The sequence below is a fragment of the Heliconius melpomene genome, chromosome 17, assembly GCF_056956725.1.
Source record: "Heliconius melpomene rosina isolate 202511_hmr_F chromosome 17, ASM5695672v1, whole genome shotgun sequence".
Taxonomy (NCBI): domain Eukaryota; kingdom Metazoa; phylum Arthropoda; class Insecta; order Lepidoptera; family Nymphalidae; genus Heliconius; species Heliconius melpomene.
Genome location: NC_140405.1, coordinates 8,463,325 through 8,482,980, shown reverse-complemented (window position 1 = coordinate 8,482,980; position 19,656 = coordinate 8,463,325). Strand labels below are relative to the sequence as shown.

General features: G+C 31.0%; 2 protein-coding genes across 7 annotated transcripts in view; one reads left to right on the top strand and one right to left on the bottom strand.

Annotated features, from left to right (window-relative positions):
• The window catches only part of LOC146530152 (synaptotagmin-5-like), a 41,319-nt gene extending 29,596 nt beyond the window's left edge, over positions 1–11,723 (top strand). For both annotated transcript variants that reach the window (XM_085200723.1, XM_085200725.1), the window contains exons 4-9: positions 2,198–2,430; positions 5,785–6,014; positions 7,615–7,822; positions 8,346–8,572; positions 8,812–8,957; positions 9,205–11,723. In XM_085200723.1, the coding sequence (XP_085056849.1) occupies positions 2,198–2,430; positions 5,785–6,014; positions 7,615–7,822; positions 8,346–8,572; positions 8,812–8,957; positions 9,205–9,351 (1,191 nt within the window). In that variant the 3' untranslated portion in view covers positions 9,352–11,723. The remainder of the gene's footprint in view (positions 1–2,197; positions 2,431–5,784; positions 6,015–7,614; positions 7,823–8,345; positions 8,573–8,811; positions 8,958–9,204) is intronic.
• A 936-nt stretch (positions 11,724–12,659) lies between these two features.
• LOC146530151 (uncharacterized) lies at positions 12,660–19,387 on the bottom strand. 5 transcript variants are annotated; one of them, XR_014878908.1, is made up of 7 exons: positions 18,984–19,386; positions 15,944–17,352; positions 15,675–15,877; positions 15,171–15,365; positions 14,680–15,099; positions 13,318–13,524; positions 12,660–12,862 (listed from the first exon to the last, which is right to left on the bottom strand). XR_014878908.1 is itself a non-coding variant. In XM_085200372.1 (7 exons), the coding sequence occupies exons 2-7, from the start codon at positions 19,174–19,176 to the stop codon at positions 13,422–13,424; spliced, it is 2,523 nt and encodes an 840-aa protein (XP_085056498.1). In that variant the 5' UTR covers positions 19,177–19,181; positions 19,248–19,380; the 3' UTR covers positions 12,660–13,421. The 5 variants fall into 5 exon arrangements, 3 of the variants coding, with proteins under 3 accessions (XP_085056498.1, XP_085056497.1, XP_085056499.1); XR_014878909.1 differs by having other exon boundaries at positions 15,944–17,295; XM_085200372.1 differs by having other exon boundaries at positions 12,660–13,524; positions 18,984–19,181; positions 19,248–19,380.
• Between the last annotated feature and the right edge of the window lie 269 nt (positions 19,388–19,656).

The window sequence follows — 19,656 nt, the reverse complement described above, 5'->3', positions numbered from 1 at the left end:
GAGGTTGAACAACAGCTAACTTACATTGTCGATCGCTTCTAATAAGTGTTTAAATTTTACAAGGCTACAAATGACAGAGATTACGGGCAGACGTGACGCATCCAGGCGGAAAGTTAACATAAAGCAACGAAACTCGAGACGGCTCTTCGTTCTGTTATCTAACTATTATAAAATATATTTAAACTTTCTTTCCTATATTGAATCCAGAGTTCAATGTTCAGCTATGAAATTTGGCACCATCCCTAAAAGAAAACAGTATACCTCTGATATCTTTAAACCTTAGGTATCTTTATACCTCAAGAACCTTAGGTAAACCTTAGGTATCTTTTACCTTAGGTATCTTTCTACCTCAAGATTAACTTACAAAAGGCAGGTACGACCATGGGAAAGTTTTACTATGTACCCGTTATAAGCTTTGCAATTGATTGACGTTTCTCAAATAAAATGAAGAGGAGACCCTCTTTGATACTCAGCTACAGAGACTTGGTCATCGGCGTGGATTTTTTACCGCATAAGTTTGATCCTGACCGCAGAAGATTGTGCCCTGTACCCGTACAACTTAATTCCCTCTGCCTCTCTTCACTATGGAATTTCCAGGAAATCTGCTTTATTATATCCAAATATTATTGGAAATTGCCGCTGTATGGATTAATCGTTTCGAGTACACATTCTTTATTATTATTTAATAAAATATTTTAAGTAAACGTACGGATTAATAATTTATGGCAATTCCATATATGTACTTATGAGTATCTGCATATGTAAGCGCGATGGTTTTTTGTTCACCCAAGCAAAACTATTATATTAAAAGTACTTTCAATTCCTCACTCTAGTAGCCCGGTGATGAGATTGACTGCTTAAAACGCTGTCTCGAATATTAGACGGTGAGTGGGGAACTGAGTGTCATAACACTATATTTTTTTATTAAGAAGAATAATTCACGCGAAGAATGAACGTATTAATCAATAAATAAAACAGCAAACAATTAATTAGTGCGTCAGTACGTCTGACTGTGTTGAATGTTGTTGTATTAAATATTAATTAACTTCACTTCATGCTAATTATATATTCTTCAATAAAAACTGTAGCTTTTAAAGTTATTAAATGATTTTTATTCATTATTTCTTAATAGAAGCTTTAACCTAGAGGTTGTGTATGATGAGAATGGCGATTCATTTTTCTAGAAAAAATACTGTTTTAGTACTAGGGAATTCCAAGTATAATTTATTCAACTACAATTCTAGTATGCTAAAAATGCTGCTATAAATGAAGCAGCTTTATGCCTGTTTCTGCATGCGAAGGTAGACAGAAGGCCTTCGAAGCACGTAAAACAAGTAAGACACTCCGTCCCCCAAATGTCACCCCATTTTCGAGACATTGTGTATAGACTGGTGCAACTGAAACCCTCGCTTTATCAATTACAGCGAGAAAATGAAAATAAATATAATCATTTACTGACGAAGTTAGACGAAGTGAGGACGTCAACTTTAACTACCCAACAAATTCCATGTGTCATATTAAAATTATTCTTGAAATTATATTTGATATATGTATATGAGAATTAAAATAAAAAATAAGCTATATAATATCTGTGTGTACATTTAATATATCTCACGAACCTTAAAATCAATCATTCTAGTATACTACGTATTGATACCACTGCACGTAATTAAGAGCACGTTAAGCGGATTAATCAATAACGTACGGCTTTAGCAATTATAAATAAATGTATAGCATTCTTAAATAATAATTGTATAAATGATAATTATAATTGATAATTAATTAACTAGGTGGCTAGTTAATAATCAATATTCTCTATATATTTTTAATTTAAGTGTCTTTATCATCGAAATAATTCTACACTGTACACAAGAGTAACGTAAATACAAAATTTTAATATTTATTATTTTATAATTATTATTATTTCACTCTTTATTTCCCAAAGCAAGGGAGAAAGAGAGCATAGTGTATAGTGGCGTGTTGTGAGATAGAACTTAACACCTAAGAAAATAATGAATTGCCTTAAGTGTGCATCGACCCTATAACCTTCGATCTTACAGTCAAACGGTATTCCACTGCGCGACAATAGCATTTCCCTGCGAAATTCGACTGTTGACTGATTTCTTCATAAAAAATATATTTAATTTTATATATTTCATACTGATGTCAATAATAAGTTACTCAAATTTTGTTCCAGAGTCATCGCGGTTCATCACCTGCAATACGTACATTCGCACCAGACGGCCGTACCCTAGAGGCCGGTGCCGCTGGAGTACCTCGTTCCCCATCACCACTACGAGCAGCTTCCCTTGATGTCCGGGCTGCTCCCATGGCTCATGGATCTTTAGCATCCTTAGCCGATAGTCCTGCTCCACCTAGCCCGAGACATGTACCACCTAGATGCTTATCCCCATTGCTGATGCCGCCACGGTAAGTTGATTGAAAATAGTTTTAAGTTATTATGTTATTTGATATTTTAATTTTTGTTTGTTACAATTGATCGAGAAATTAGAAAATGACACAATATTTTTATTATTTCTTAAGTTATATATTTATATTGGTAAAGGAAAATCATTTTTTAGAGAATGAAATTTACACAAGTATATAATACTTTTCCTAAATAAAATATTATGAAAAATTACGTAAATTTGGATATTGTTATTGGTATTACAGTAAGGTTGCTTACTCTTCTTCAGTAAATGATGTTCTTATTTTAATGAAACTAAAATGTAGATCACATTTTTTAGAAGGGTTGATAGTAAATATCTTTGCACAATTTTATGCTACCTTAATAGATACAGCTTTAATGATTTTTTTTGATATATTTGTACCTAAACTTCTGAAAAACACAAAAATAATTTGAACAAAAACAAATATGATTTTCAGTTTCGTTTAAAATTAAAAAATTTAGTGTGTAAAATTCAAACGCAAAATAGTTATTTTTATATAAGTACCTAATCAAATTTTGAATTGATCTATTTTCGCCGCGTGCCTACATGGCTTACGGCAAAAGTGAATTTAACAATTTATCAGTTTTTCATCTGGACCATAGTTAAATGATTGACGGGTTTACGTAAATATTTAATCGAATAGTTATTTCGGTGAAAATATATATTTAATTTGCAATTTATACGTAGTATTTAGAGGCCGTTGTGGTGCAGGGGCACAAACGTGTGACTCGACGTGTGTGAGTTCGATTCCCACTCGGGGGTATATATTATTATTTTAATTTCTTCACTCTGGTATGCACTAAAGCAAGAGCGCGGTATTGAATTCAGCCAGTCAACACGCAATGCCACGAAAAATTTGGAAAAAGTGTTCAGTTTGCCTATCCCGTTATTTGCAGGATACAGCGTGAACTTGACAAAAACTTAGTCATATGTCTTTTTCTTCATATTTTTCATTTCTATAATATATAAAAACATATTAAATCATCCTCAATTAACATTTAGTTCTTTAACTCATGTATTTTTGAGCTTAATACGAACAAACAAAAACAAAACTAGTTACGCCGAAAAAAGGGTTTCATATTAACATATACATTTCATATTTATAGATAATGTTAAGAGTATGATGTCAAGCTTAAATATTTGCGCCAGAATATCGGATACGCAAAAGTTTCCGCTCCGAGAATCAATCTTAGGCGGGCGTGTCCCTCATAAATTGATATAAACTCAATTTGCGCACCCGGGCCTTCTTATGACACTCCACTCATTACTTTACATGTAATTACTATATAAAAAGCAGCTTCACGCTGTATCCCGCACACAGCAGGATAGACAGAGGGAACCTAGTGTTAAGAAACTCCATTCCCCATTTTCCGCCGATTTCTAGAAGCATTGCGCGTTGAATGACAGAACTAAACGCGCTATGCCTCGGAACTAAAATGAAGAAATGAGAATATAAATCTAAATAAATATTAATTTCCTCGAATGGGGATCGAACCCACTGCCAGTTGAGTGGACAGTCCTACCCGTGTGTCCTTACGCCACGACTGGCCTCAGTTACTATATGCAAACGGGTTAATTGAACATCTATTAACAGACGTGCGTATCGTTTATAATTCAGGCCCCTTTAATTTGTTCTATGGTTTAGGCTTAATCGATATAATTCTCGCTCGGTTGAGCTTGCTTGTACCAATATCTATTTTATTTAGGTATTCATATTGGCTTAAAATATATATGATATTTATTTGATATTTGTTTCTAAATTTTTTTACTGTAAATAAAATGGTTGTTTAATAAAAAACGAGTTTGAAAATAGTGAAAAAAAAATTGTTACAAAAAAACGGGATATGTGTGGATCACAAATTGGAAATCTGATGGGGCTGTCGTAAAAGTTACATATTTGGCTTCGTTTTTATCTGACCTACTTTAATTTCAGTTACATATATATATTTGTAAAGGCTAACATCGTTAAAAACTCTATATTTATTCGTTTTTATTCTCGCGTTTGACGTATGCCACACGACTGGCAAGAAGAACCTATTGGAAAACATTTCATTGTTTGCCTTGTTTGTTTTAGCTTCACACTATAGCCCGCATACAGCAGGGTAAGCAGAGGGATTCTAGTGTTAAGTCATAGCCGTATTCTAGACGCATTGCATGTTGAGTGACGGAACTCAACGCCGCGCTTTGCTTCTAAACTACTCAAAGAAATGAAAATATTAAATATTTCATTTTCTCGAATGGAATTCCTACCCTAAACCTACTGCGTCACGACTGGCCTCGTAAAAATATTAGCAATTCTATTTGTCATACACGAATTATGTTTAAGATTATAATATATCACGTTAAATTAAGCTCATTTAAACTGCGTCGTTATAATCCGTATATCGAAGTACAATACACATATACTGAGGCCAGCGTAGCGCAGAGGCAAAAAGGTGTGATTGTAACGCGACGGTTTTAGGTTCGATCCCCACCCGGAGGAATGAATTATTACTTATTAATATTTTCATTTCTTCGCTCCGGCACCTAGACGTAGAGTTCCGCCACTCAACACGCAATGCCTCCAGAATACGGCGGAAAGTGGGGCGTGGTGTGCAGAGTGACTCAACACTAGAATCCCTCTACCGGAAAATGGGGATCGGAGTGTCTTAAGAAGAATGAAGCTGGTTTTATTTGTATATAAATACAAAATAGCATAATATTTGTAATTATTTCCCGAAATAATTAACTGACGATATCGGTGTTAAGATTTTACAAATCAAGTTGAAATTAAATGTCAAATGGGGTCACGACAAGGCAAACGTTGAATTGTTAAATAATATAGGCGTCACGAGTGTTGGTACGTTATTAACTTTGTGAAGTATATATTTCAAAGACGTCCCATGGCTTGGTTAAATATTAATGCTTGTATTACGGGTTACGATTTGATGACGGCACTGGTGGCTGCTATGCGAGATATGGCTATGTGTTTTATTATGAATGTATATAAGCACACGTAATTACTTAACGTAATTCTTAATATACAATTTATACTAAGAATATATAATTAATTAATTTAATATATTTAACATTTTAAGTGTAAACCAATAATTTCAATCTATCTGTGGTCCGCAACCAATCGCGAAGGTATTTAGAAGATGATGTAGAGAAACCTTTTTTTTTCAGCTTCACGCTGTGTGCCGCATGTAGTAGGGTAGACAAATGGAGATAGAAGACACTTCGCTCCCCCCTTCCTCCAAATTCTGGAGGCATTGTCATTGCGCGCAATAAATTCTAAATTCTAAACTTACTCAATCAATTACAATCAATCTGTAAATTTCGCATATTTTTTCAGACGAATAGACCGAAGCAATTCTTTAGTGGAAAGCAGCAGCGGAGTTCCACTGAGTCCTGGCGCGAGTGCCACTATAAGCGCCCTGGGGGCTCTACAGCCAGATCTTTATACGAAGAGAGAGGCCCCTCTCGTCATTGAACTGGAGGGCGCAGGCCCTTCATTAGGAAGGATCCACTTACGTCTGAAATACGATTTCGATAGATCAGATCTTGAGGTCCATCTAATCGAAGGTTAGTTTAATTAAAATCTTAATTAGAATTACCATCAACAAATTATGAAGCGCTAATGAAATTCTGCAAACAATAGGTTATCTTTATTTTATGCTGGGAAAATTTTATAAGGATTATTAATATAGGCCTAGTACGATTTTAAATAATATGTATTGAGGCCAGTTGTGGTGCAGGCATAAGCGTGTGTAAGCCCGACATGTTATAGGTTCCATTTCCACTCAAGAAAACAAAATGTTTAATGTTTTCTTCTTGCTCTGGTTTGGAGGTGAAGCACGGCGTTAAGTTCCGGAATATGAAGAGAGGAGTGTCTTTTCCATTTGTATAAGATTTTACTACGACAATAAATTTTCTTGTTTTTTTTTTATTTAGTTAAAATTTCAAAATATAATAGAAGATAAGAAGTTATATATAATAATTATAATAAAAAATGAATTTACAATCGTTATCAATGTTAATGTGACAAATCTCTCCGTTTTGGATATTTTTTTCTGCTAAGAGATTCGTTTTAAATGGATTTTAATCAGTGCCCTCTTAGGATAAGTCGATGTGAACCCAGGGGGAAATCACTTGAATTTGAGGATTTGGGACCGTTACTTCTTATTATTTTCCCGTAAAATATTTGTAATGGGTATTTCTTGTTAGATCAGTGACCAATCCTTTACATATGATGAAAACAAAAGTTTTAAATGTAAAATTATACAAAATTTATCGGAATGTAAATTGTACTCTGGAAAATCTTATAAATACCATTTTATATGTTTGTAAGTACATATATTGCGAAAATTCCTAAAGTTTACACAATCCTTGTTTACGTAGACTTCATATTATAAAGGGCTTGCGAGCTTAAAAGTATAAATATGTATGAGGTTTTAACGTATAAGCTAAAATGACCAAGTAAAGATAATTTATAAAATCGTTAAAATAACTAAACTAGTAAAGTCCTTAAGTACCATAGCGCTTCTAAAAGTTTAAAGCGTAAAGCTTTCGCTTTATGCTCTGTCAACAACTCTGAACAAATACATATGTCGTGCTTAAACAGAAATACTTCTTATTGTATTTAAAAATTAAATTAATAATTAATATAGAATTATTTATTTAAATGTCTCATACCTTGCTTTTTTAGATGATGCCTCAAAAACAATAAAATTAAGCTTCACGCTGTAGCCCGCACATAGCAGAGTAAGAGTAGTGTTAAAACACTCTGTACTCATTAAGACACTTCGTTTCCCAATGTCCCCCGAATTCTTGATGTATTGCATGTTGCTTGGCGGAACTCAACGCCGCGTTTTGCCTCGTTACCATAGCGAGGAAAGGAAAATGTTAAATATTTTATATCTCCGAGATGGAATCGAATCCACAACCTGTCGTTTGCGTGTGGCGTTTACAGTCGCACGCTTTGCGCCGCTGCACCACTGCTCTAACACGGCCTCTTATATAATTAGCATCTCGTAATTTAAAATATACTATTATTAAGATATAACTGTTTATACATAACGATATTATTATAATAAATACAGAGAATCAGGCTTAAAATTGACTATAATCTAATTTAGTTAAAAAGATACAAATCCATATATCACAATACTACTTTTAATTCCAGCGCACGATCTGGCAGGATATGAAGCGGGTGGTTTCAACGACCCTTACGTGCGGGTTAGTTTGCTTCCCGAAGTGGATACGCGGGTTCGGCAAACACCAGTACACAGGAACGAGGCGAACCCCTTCTTCGATCAGCATTTCAAGTTTCCCGTGTCCCACGACGAGCTCACCGATAAAACACTTTTGTTACAAGTGTTTGACTATGACAGGTTAGTATTGTGAATCTTAATGTTTGTCTCCTTTAACCAGTTTTTTATTTTAATTGAGTTTGAGGCCAGTCGTAGCGCAGGGACACAAGCTATTCCTACTTGAGGAAATGATTTTTTTTTATATTTTTCATTTCTTCGCTCATCTTAATTCGGCGGAAGACGAGGAGCGGAGTGTCTATTACTAGGCTCCGCCTACCCTGCTACATAAGTATAAATCTTTATACAATGTATTAAATGCTATAATTAACTTTAAATAAATCACAACAAAAAAAATCGACGATTAAAACGTGCTTGTCTATTTGAATAAAGAATATTTTGAATTTGAATTTTGAATATCTGTTTTATTTTATTTTTATTGTTGTATAAATATATCTACTATTCAAAGTACTTAAATCAAGTTTATAAACATTTTCAAGTATAGTGTAGTTTGTTCTACAAATGCATCATTTTAAAGTTTATAAATTGTAATACTTATTTAAACTGTAACTTAATTTAAACTGAAACTTAATTTAAACATTTTAAGGTTTTCGCGCAATGAAGTTATGGGTTCAGCTAAAGTTCCACTATCGCGCGTTGAAGTGGCAGGCGGGGCAGAAGTATGGGCGGAGTTGTCACGTGAAAGAAGACCACCAGAAGAATTACAAGAACTTTTACTTTCTCTCTCGTTTCTGCCATCTGCTGAAAGATTAACTGTTGTAGTATTGAAGGCAAGGAATCTATTGCCACCGCAAGAGGGCAAGGATGCTTTAGGTAATTTTATATGTATATAATATTATAAATATTTACTTAATTTTATACTTATAATTATTTATTAAGAACTGTAAGTTAATAGATAATATTTATCCGTCGGAAATTACTTCTTATGTTATGAACAAAATAAAATCCATGCCCATATATTTCAACCCAGGTTGTTTTCAGTACATCAGTAAAAAATATAAATTACATTTTTAAAGGCAATTACAATTGAAAAATATAAATTACATTTTCAGATGTCTACGTCAAAGTGTATCTCCTAGTTAACGGGAAGCGGGTGAAGAAGAAGAAAACCAATCGGAAAGAAATCAACAACCCCGTATGGAACGAGGCACTCTCTTTCAGTCTTCCTTCTGCCAATCTACAGGAAGCTTCTATTGAGGTAAATTTACATTTAAAAAACACTATTTTTCAGATTAATAGCGTATATTAGGCTATACATTTTGTAGAAGCCTGAAAACTGTACAAAAAACTATACCTTCTATATAAACTTTAAATTCCATTCCGAAATTTCTTACTTCTCCGTAGACAAGTAAAGAGAGATCGCAAATTATTCCATTTATTATTGCAGATTTATGTACAAGCAGCTAAAAACTTATGAATCTTATGTTTATTTATTTTCCATCCAGGTCTGCGTAGTAGCAGGCGGCGGTAGCGGCTTAGTTGTCGGCTGGTGCTGCGTGGGCGCTGCGGAGCCGGCAGCGGAGGGCCGTCACTGGGCCCAGATGGCGCACGAGACGCGCAAAGCCGTGGCGATGTGGCACACGCTCAGATAAATGTGATCTTCATCTTCCAAATTATTAATAATAGATTTATAACTTCAAATAAATTTTCATGCACTTTCATAATGTTAGATTAATGTTGTGATCGTTCATATATTATAACTACCTATACCTAAGCGATTTTATTCCATCATTAGTTTTAATAAATAGAGGTTTTGATATATTTTTATATATTACTTTTACTATTCATATTTTAATCTTGTTACCAGATTTATACTTTATTGCATTGTATTTCCATTTTAGTTAAACTGATTGACTGATTGAAACTGCAATTTCGTAATAATAATGTATGTTTTTACTATGTCTTTTAACAGAAAAATGAACATCGACCTCATATAGTATATATTTAACTACCTATATATTAAAAATAAGTAAAGTTTGAGTACCTATCGACAAAAGGTATTCTAAAATCTTTATATTCTCTAGAAATCCCTATACTAAATGATACATTCATAAAAAAATATTATGTATCTAACTTGTATTTTAAGATCATTTAACGTTTAACCAGCACAAATACTGATAAGTTTCAAGGGCTCTAGTCACGAATTCACATAGATTAGGAAACGATAACGATAAATATAATATTTAATTCGAAAGATAGACATTTTATGCATTTTAAAGAGGTTTGTATTTATACAAGTGTATTAATATCCCTATAGCTTTTCGACTCTATATTAACAGTACTGTAATGTACCTACGACTTGCTAACGATATAACGTAAAACTGGCATTTTAAACAGTGTAATTTTACTGATTTTTCACATTATCAAAGATATTATTATTGAAAGTTTCAAAAGTCTTCGTTAACTTTTTTTAAGTGTTGCAAGGTGCAAGCTGAAATTTGTAATATTTTCCAAAAATAGCTAAATAAAATTTGAACTGAGCCTATTGTTAAGGGAAACTTTACTTTACTTTAACTCATTTTTCTCAAACATAGAGTTAAATTAAATTTTGACTCTGACTACCATCATAAATGTAAAATATAAAATGTGATTATAGTTATATTTTAAAGTTTTACGTTATTTCAGTAGCTCGTTATGCATCCTATAGCACTTTAGATATTGTATAATTAATTAAAAATTATATATAGTATATACGAAACCTTCCTAGCCCAATGATTTTTAATGAAAATTGCATAAAAGTATTGTGATCTATATGCTACTATATCTATAGATAGTAAAATCACTTGTCATGTTTATATCATATTTGTGGTGTCGTACATTTAAAATTGTTACCTAGTATTGCCTTGTAGGTTAAAGGGTCAGTTACAAGCAGTTACACGAGAAAAGTTTATTACACTACATACTACCAACGAGCGGCAACGTTGTGGCACTATAATTCATGACTATATTTAACTGTTAAAACATTATTTTTTTCAAAAAATCATATCTACGTGCATCTATTTACGTACCTTTTACGCTGACTGTAAATTTGCTTGTCAACAATATTAATTATTATTACTTAAACAAACTTATAAGAACTTTTCAAGTGACTAAGTTCCTGCCGCTCGTAAACTTTTTGTGTAACTGCGACCTACGTTCAAATTAACGACCTCTCTATCCTGATATCCCGATTTCCCCCTTCGTATTCATATTGATTCTGTATGTCCTTAACTGTGGGCACTAACGTACCTCTATGATACTACACACAAAAATATATATGCATCTATTACCTAAGAAATTATCTACAAATACGAGAACAAAAAAAGACATTGTCGTCATAAGTAACTTCACCGAAACTCGAATAAATTAAAATTACGAATTAATAAGAATGAATGAAAATATTTTGACTGTAGATATACTTGTTAACTATATTGAAATGTTTATAAATTAACATTTAATATATACTATCTTTGCATGCATAATTTTAAATGTATTTATTATTAAAGTACCCAAATATCCTACCTAATATTTTGATATACCTATTGCATTTTTTATATTTTTATTGTTTATACAAGAATTACCAAAGCAACTCTCTTATAAACATTTACTTTATAATATAAATAGATACTTATATAATAAAAATTTTATCCAGTTATTCGCTTAATATTACCATAAGTATTTTATGATAATTGAGCTTTGGGAAACACCAAAATAATCTTATGAATTTATACATTTTATATTATTAAGAGACGTATTAATATAATTTTTTAAAACGACATTTTAGGTCTATAAAAAATAAGATTGTCCTTGCCCACAGTTATCTAAAGTGTGTGTGCGGTGTACCTTCACGTGATCCCTTATTTATAATAAGATTTATAATATCGAATTTGATTCCAAAATATACGTATTTTTGTCTATATAAGTGTATCGGTGTGAGTATTTTCATTTATTTATTTTACAATGTCTATTAAATTATCTATTTGTACGAAGTGTTTTATTTAGTGAGTAATGGTTGAACCGATAACTTCGCAATATCAGTATACTAGCGGACGCGCGCAGCTTCGCTTACGTATTTAGGGGTGAATTCTAATAAACCATGAAACATGTGTTCAATGAAATATTTTTAACAGTCTAAATTTCAAATTTTATAAAAATTGGTGGCGATTTAAGAATTTTTCCATACAAACTTTCTACCCCTTATTTGCACCCTTAGGGGGAGAATTCTAAAAAACCATGAAACACGTGTTCAATTAAATACTTTTAAGAGTCTGAATTTCAAATTTTATAAGAATCAGTGCCGATTTAAATTTTTTTCCATACTAACTTTCAACCCCTGTTTCGCCCCTTTAGGGTTAAAATTTTTCAAAATCCCTTCTTAGTGGATGTCCAGATTACGAAAGTAAACATCTGTCCAAATTTCACGTTTCTACTGTCAGCGGTTACGGCTGTGCGTGCGTCTTACCTCAGTCAGTGAGGACAAGTCCTTTTATATATATAGATTACTTTGTTTCTATAACATTTATAAACGCAATTATTATTTAGCTTAGATGATTTTTAGGTTCGATTCCCAGTCTAGGAAATGAAATGCAATGCTTCAAAATTAGGCGGAAAGTAAGGAATGCAGTGTCTTAACGCAAGGTTCCCCGATTTCATCTGCCTACCCTTCTATGTGCGGGATAAGTAAGGCGTACAGGCTTAAAAAAAATGATAGTAAAATTGAATAGTTTCTTTATATTATATTTAACATTTTAAATTTCATTTAATAAGCTTTTTTGATTTGGATATATTTCATGGTAAAAAATAGCGATATTGTTCGCAATTTCTAAATTGTTACTAAATCAATTAAAATTAGTATCCTTTGATAATAATGTAGAATGTGACTTAAGAATAAGTAAATAGGTTTTCAAATAAAAGTCGATTATACAATTAGATATATTTATTAAATTCTCTTTTTACACTATATACACTGTTTAAATTAAATGAAATATAAATTAAAATATAAAATGTCCACAGTTTACCGTTAAAGCTCGATCAGTCGTTAGGGAACACCGCGTTATCACTACTATCACTATTAAAGGTTCTTAACTTACCACTCCGGTCGGTGTCCGCCATTGTCTACGGCAACTAGAATTTCATACATAATAATAAATATCTAAATATAATAAAAACATAAATAAAAGTAGTATTTAGGATATTTGTTATTTGATTTTGAATGGAAATAATAAAAAAAATATTAAATTGAAATATCAATCATCTCATACGAGTTTAAGTTAAAAAATGTTATAAAATGAATATAATCTATGTTTTACTAAGAGTATAATTGCAATAAAATAATTAATAAAATAGGTATTGATTTCAGTGTATGATGTGTATAATGTATGCGGATATTCCCTACGAAGATTTTTCTGGAATTGTTATAAAATAAATAATAGTTCAAACAAATATAATCTTATAAAAATATATTTTGATAATTAATATATTACGAAGACGAGAAATGAAGGTTCACGATACTATATATAAAAAAACAAATGAAATTTAGGCATGCAACAAAATAAAAAAAATCTACATTAATACTTTACACATAAAGGTATCCATAGGCTGTAGAGAAAGTACGTTGAATTTTTTTTTGAGTATTATGTGTAATTTGAATGGCAGTGTGTGTTTGAGTGTGTGTATGTGTGTGTCATTGGCTTTGGACTTTTGGGTGAATGTATTTGCATTCAGCATCCCTGCAACTGCCGCCGAATTCGAATGGACACAGAACGCCATTCGGATCCTCTTCCCAACTGAAAAGCATTTATTTTGAATTTTTAAATCAAATTCTGTTCAAAATCTGTTCAGTTATTTTTGAATACAAGACACGGCCAAGTAAAGTAATACTATTAAGTAAACGTGGACAGCTGCATCGGCAAATATAAAAAATGTAGTTACAATGGAATCATAGATACTTTACAGTTCATATTTAAGGGAACACCAAAAGAATAATAAACTAGTCATGGTTTTGTAAAAAAATGTCTTTATTGAATTTGAAACATAGCTCAAATGAAATCGACATGGCTATCCACACACCAGTTCAAGAGATGTCATAATTACGAGAGAAATCATGAAGTCAATAACTTTGTAAAGATTTTTTCCAAAAACACATTTTAAGACTCCATGTCGATTATATTATTGTGAATTTAATGAACATTCTAATTAAATTTGTAGCCAATTACTTAACCATTTATATATATCATCTTTTCCTTGCTTCGGAGTTAACTCATACCTATCTATATAATACTTACATCACCACAATGTTCCTATACTTGGCCAAGTCCAATTACCTTACTTATACATAATAATATCAATTTTGAAACTCGATTTTTTATACACCTAATAAAAGAAACGAAAATTAAAGATGTAAAGATCTTTAACGATCCCAAAATTGTTGCCATTATTAATCATTATCATCAAATGAAATAGACAATAGGATATCATTTCACATATCTTTTCCATATTTGTTAAGAAATAAATACTAATGTAATAAAATTAAAATCAATTTACGGATAGCATTAATTTTGAACACTTCAATGACAAAATTTTATCTAAAATATCTTATAAAAAAATTAAATTCGCAAAAGCCACGCGCCATATTAATGCGCCAGAATTTTTTATCTAGCTATACCCAAAAATTTTCAGCATTTTAATTTTACTAGTATTTATAGATTTCCCCAACTGTCAAGCAAACAACAGTTTAATACTTTTTAGAAAACATAAAATTTGAAGGATTTGATCCAGTGCTTCTTTGAAACTGTCCCAGCGCTCTGACCAACTAAGCCATACGTACTCATCAAGCTACGTCGAAATTCTTATACGCTTGTTACAACTTATTTATGTCTCTAGTACCCAAAGATAAACGATATATATATTTATTTAATAATAATAGTTAAATAATTACTTACTTTTCACACTGTAAAGCATCTAATGGTGATTTATAATCATTCAAATCATCTTTTTCTTCATCATTATGACTTAAACTCTTTCTTCTTTCCGTATCTCTTTTACAGGCAAAAATAGATGTTTCTGTATTATTTTCTTCTTGTACTTTCTTGTTACCATGATAATCAATAATTCTGTCTTTAGGCGGACATTTTGGTAACCTTACAAGTTTTTTATTACTACTTACATCTAATTGTACAGAAAGCTTTCCGTTATTTTGTTCGTTTAAATCATTTACAACGCTCACTTTGACTGCTTTTAAATTATTAGTTATTTTATATTCCTCTTTTGCAGGATTATTCTCTTTTTGTAATTTATTTGTTGAAATTTTATTTGTTATTGTACTTAATTGTAAATTTTCATTGGAATGTTTCATAGGTGCGCTAGAATTTAAAATATAAATTAATTTTGAATGTCAATGAAATTTAAATCTAAAAGTATCGCATAAAAGTACCTTTTCAATAGCATTTGGTGTCGATTTCGTATTCTACATAGGCCATCCTGAACTATTTTTGCTTGTCTCTTATTCAAAGTTATGGCAGTTGCAATGTTGCGTAATTCCGTCGCAACTATTTTATATCGTTGCTGTAGTTTAATAGCTTCCTGTTTCAATTTCAACATTACTGCTGATTCTTCAGCTATCTTTTTTCTGAAAAACAATGATAACGGCTTTGTAAATGTACATTTAAAATATATGTTATATTAAACAGTTTATTTTTTGAACTAGAAACTGTTCCGTATATTCATCAGGTTAGGCAGAGGGAACAAAGTGTTAAGGTCCGTTTTCCATGCAGCACTCAATTTTAGACACAGAACTTCGGAACTAAAGTCAAGAAATGGGAATAATTCATTCCCCCGAATCGTAATCGAATCTACTGCGGTCGAGCTTACAATTCGACGTTGTACTGCTGCTCCACGACGGCCTCAAGTATTATAAGCAAATTAATTTCATTATTACCTTGAGTATGCAATTTGTTCGTCTATTTTTTTTGCAGATGGAGCAGGGGCCGTAGTAATATTTCTTGGTTTAAGAGTATCTTTAAGCATATTATTATTCATAAGTATATTTTGTCTAGCTTGTTTAATTTTCTCTAGCTCCGCCATTCTTTTTACCAGATTTTTATATTCTATTTGTTCGGATTTCGGAAGATGATTCATAGCCTGAAAAACAGATATATTAGATTCAATTCATTTACACTTTAGTAACGAAATTGATTCCATTCTAACCTTCGCGACAAATTTTTCCGCTGGCTTTGGTTGCTCTTGGACAACATCGGGTAACGTAGTCTTTTCCACTTCCAGTCTTGTAGATTTCAAAAATTGATCTAACTTTTGCTGGAACTCTGCCTGTTCTGACAACTTCATATGCATTTTAGTTAGATTTTTGGTAGCCTCGTGTTCTGCTTCAGAATCTGATTCCCCAAGCTGTATTATAAATTTCTTGGCCTCTACATTAGTTGTTTTCTTATTACCTGCTTCCACATTATTTACTTTAGTATCAACAGTTTCACTTTCCACTTCTTTCAAAGTTGTATCTAAAACATTTAAATCTACAAGATTTGGCAGATTTTTACTTAAGGAAGTTAACAATTTGGCTCGTAGTAAGTCTTCATCTTCGTCAATTTCATCTTCTTTAGATACAGTATTGGCTTCATTTACTTTTGCACTAGCCTGAGTGCACTCGGTTATGTAAACTTTTCCTTTATCGTCAGCATCTGAACCAATTTCCATATCAACAGATTCTATATCAGTGTTATTATCTATATTACCGAGATCTTCAGTGCATATATCGAATTCATGTATATTAGACGACTGAGAAAGTCTTTTCTGCAGCTTCTGTTTTTGTTTCATTTCTATAGCTTTCTTCAATAATGCTGATTTAAGACATATCATTCTTAATTCTGCTGTGTCACTATCTTCATCTTCTGATACAGCGTCAGTCTTATTTTCAATGTTAATTTTTTGTGGGGCATCAATTTTCACTTTAGCAGACTTCGTTTTAAGGGCATACTGTCGAAGCAATTCTAGATCTTCATCAGAAGTACCATCACTTTGATAATTTGTCTCGGTTTTCTGATCAGGACAATCAACAGTATCTTGTGAATGAACATTGATAGTTTCCAAATTTTCAGTATGACTTGGTGAGTCCACTTTTTCAATAGATTCAATTTCATTAAAGTTTGGCTCCGTATTTATTGTTTCTACTTTATTCGTTTTGGCATCATCTGCGCTAACAATTACATTAATTTCTTTTTTATTTTGGCTTTCAAAATTACTAACATTCAACATCTTAGACAATCTATCTTTTAATGTGGATTTATCGATTTTGGTTTTATTAAGTGAAACTGCATCTGCCAGTTTACGACGCTTACTTACATAATCATCATCTGAAAATTCACTGCTGTTGCTATCACTATTAATATTATTTTTCTTCTTACGATGGTTCTTTCTCTTATGTTCTTTATTCTTTAGAATATCTTTATCTGCTTGTTTTATTTTCTTTTGTTTATGGTGAGGTCGTGTATGTCTTTTATCATTAGGAATTCTTAATGTTAATTTTTTAAAACCACATTCAGCATCTGTACCAGAAATTTCAGAAAGATCACATATTATTTCTCTTCTTGGATGTTGTTTCCCTAAAATTTGTTTTGTTATTGATGCTAAAGCTAACTTATTAATTAATTTACTGATGTTACAAAATGAATATTACTAAAAAAGTGTAAAGTATACAAAAAATAGAAATATGTGTTTATTTTTCAATTTAAACAAAACAAATTGGTATATTTAATTTTTTCAAAATATACATTTATATATATTAAGAGTATACTTTGTACTATATGACTTGTAAAATCAAAATTCTAGAATTAAAATAATATAAATTGTCCAAAAAATTAAATAGGGTCAAAAGAATTTTATTTTTATATGAATTTATTAGAAGATTTTTTTTTTTTTTTTAAAAAGATGTAAGAGTCAGAAAAAAACTATAAGAAAATAAAAGAAAGAATCATAAATCAGAGAAGTAGTGTTTTAACACTAGGTTCCCTCTGCCTACCCTGCTGTATGCTGGACACAGCGTGGATATTTTTTTTAAATACTACTGAGAAATACACAATAACAAATGTGTTTAAAGGAGTTGTTTTCAAAATTGGTAAATTTTCTCTTTCTGTATTAGTATTATCATTCTTTTCATTCATATTTCATAAATAAAAGGGATTAACATATTTTAGTATATTGTACTGTCCACCTTTTTTCTCTAGAATGTGGAGGTATCAAGCTGAAATTTAAATCAATTACACCCACTTTCCTTTGGAGATATAAAAAATCAAACTGCTAAGCCAACACAATCAAAAGATACGGCCGTTTATAAGGCAAATTTTCGAAACTCACTAAGGGATCAAAGGGTTTTTAATTTATTTAACAAAATTTGCTAAAAATACTGTTCCATTACCACAAATAAAGGAAAAATTGTGAAAAGTGAAAATTTATAGGTTATTTTTATAAAAAAATATGTATAATTATTTGTGTATTTATATAAAAATATACAGGTATTTATATTAAAAACACCACAAAAGTTGTAATTAATTTCATACAAAATTAGTGCATATGCCCACAAGCTGAAGTTTGTCAACTTTTATAAGGTCTACAGTGTACTTTCTCCATCTTCATCCTAAAATAAGTATGGAATCCTTGTTGGCAAGTCCGACTTGCACATAACTGGCTAACGTCACTAACTGTTTTTTTTTATTTATAAGATCCTAATTACGAATGTACTGAAAAATGTGTTTTATTTTACATCACTGTCATACTGACTTAACATAAAATCAATACTATCTATAGTTAAATTTGCATTTTACTTCCTATATATAAAATATAATTTACTAACTTTTATTTTAAATAAAAAACGGTTAGATTGTTTTAATCAAAAAAGTTATAAAGTGTGAGATTTATCTTACATCAGAGCTTTTTGATACTTTTACTAAAGAAATATTATTGGTACAGTACAAACTAAAATAAATATTTTCTAAGCTTAGATATCAATGTTAAACATATTGTGTAAGTGCAGGTTGTTTCTAAATGTAGTAAAACAGTGAAAATAGTGTCCATTTTAAAATATGAAAAGCAATAAAAACATAATCAAAATGCAAATTAAATGGTCGTAATAAATCTAACTATACAAAGCAAATCAAAGCATACAAATTTAAAAAATAAATTTAATTTAAGAGTCTTAAATTTAATTTAAGATAAAGCGAAATTAGACTACGATTACCTGATCTAATTGATGTTCTCTTGGCTTCTTTACGTTCAAGGACATTGTTATAATTTTCCAAAACTTGTAACCTTTGTCGAAGCAAAAACTCTTCTTCAGAAGATATATCAGATAAAGCATCAGCTTCGTCAACTATTTCACCCTCTTCCATTTCATAATCAGCATTTGCTGATTGTACATCCACACAAGACATTTTATCTTCGACAGAAATTAAAGTTATTATATAGATCAAAAAAATAGTAATTAAGTAATTTCTTTTTCTACCTATATTGTTAGAAAATCTTAATTGTTATTGTTAAATAGGAACATATACTTAGTTTGAATAATATTCACGAGTTGTTAAACTAAAGGAAAAAACACTAAATGAAGTACATTTTTCGATCACTGTCAAAATTTGAGAAACTAGAAAGCAAATTTGTAACAGACAATAGACAATGAATGAATTTTTTTTTTCTGAATTAATTAAAATTATTCAAAATATATTTATAATAAAATTATTTGCTTCAATTGGTATTATTTATTTACCTACTACTTTATTTACTACTTCTTATTTTTAAGCAAGCTTGCACAAGTTTATCGGTACGTGTACGGCCAGCTTTAAAAATCTGTGGCATGAGTTGAAAACAAAATGTACGATTATACTATATGACACAACAAGAAGTGACATTTATTA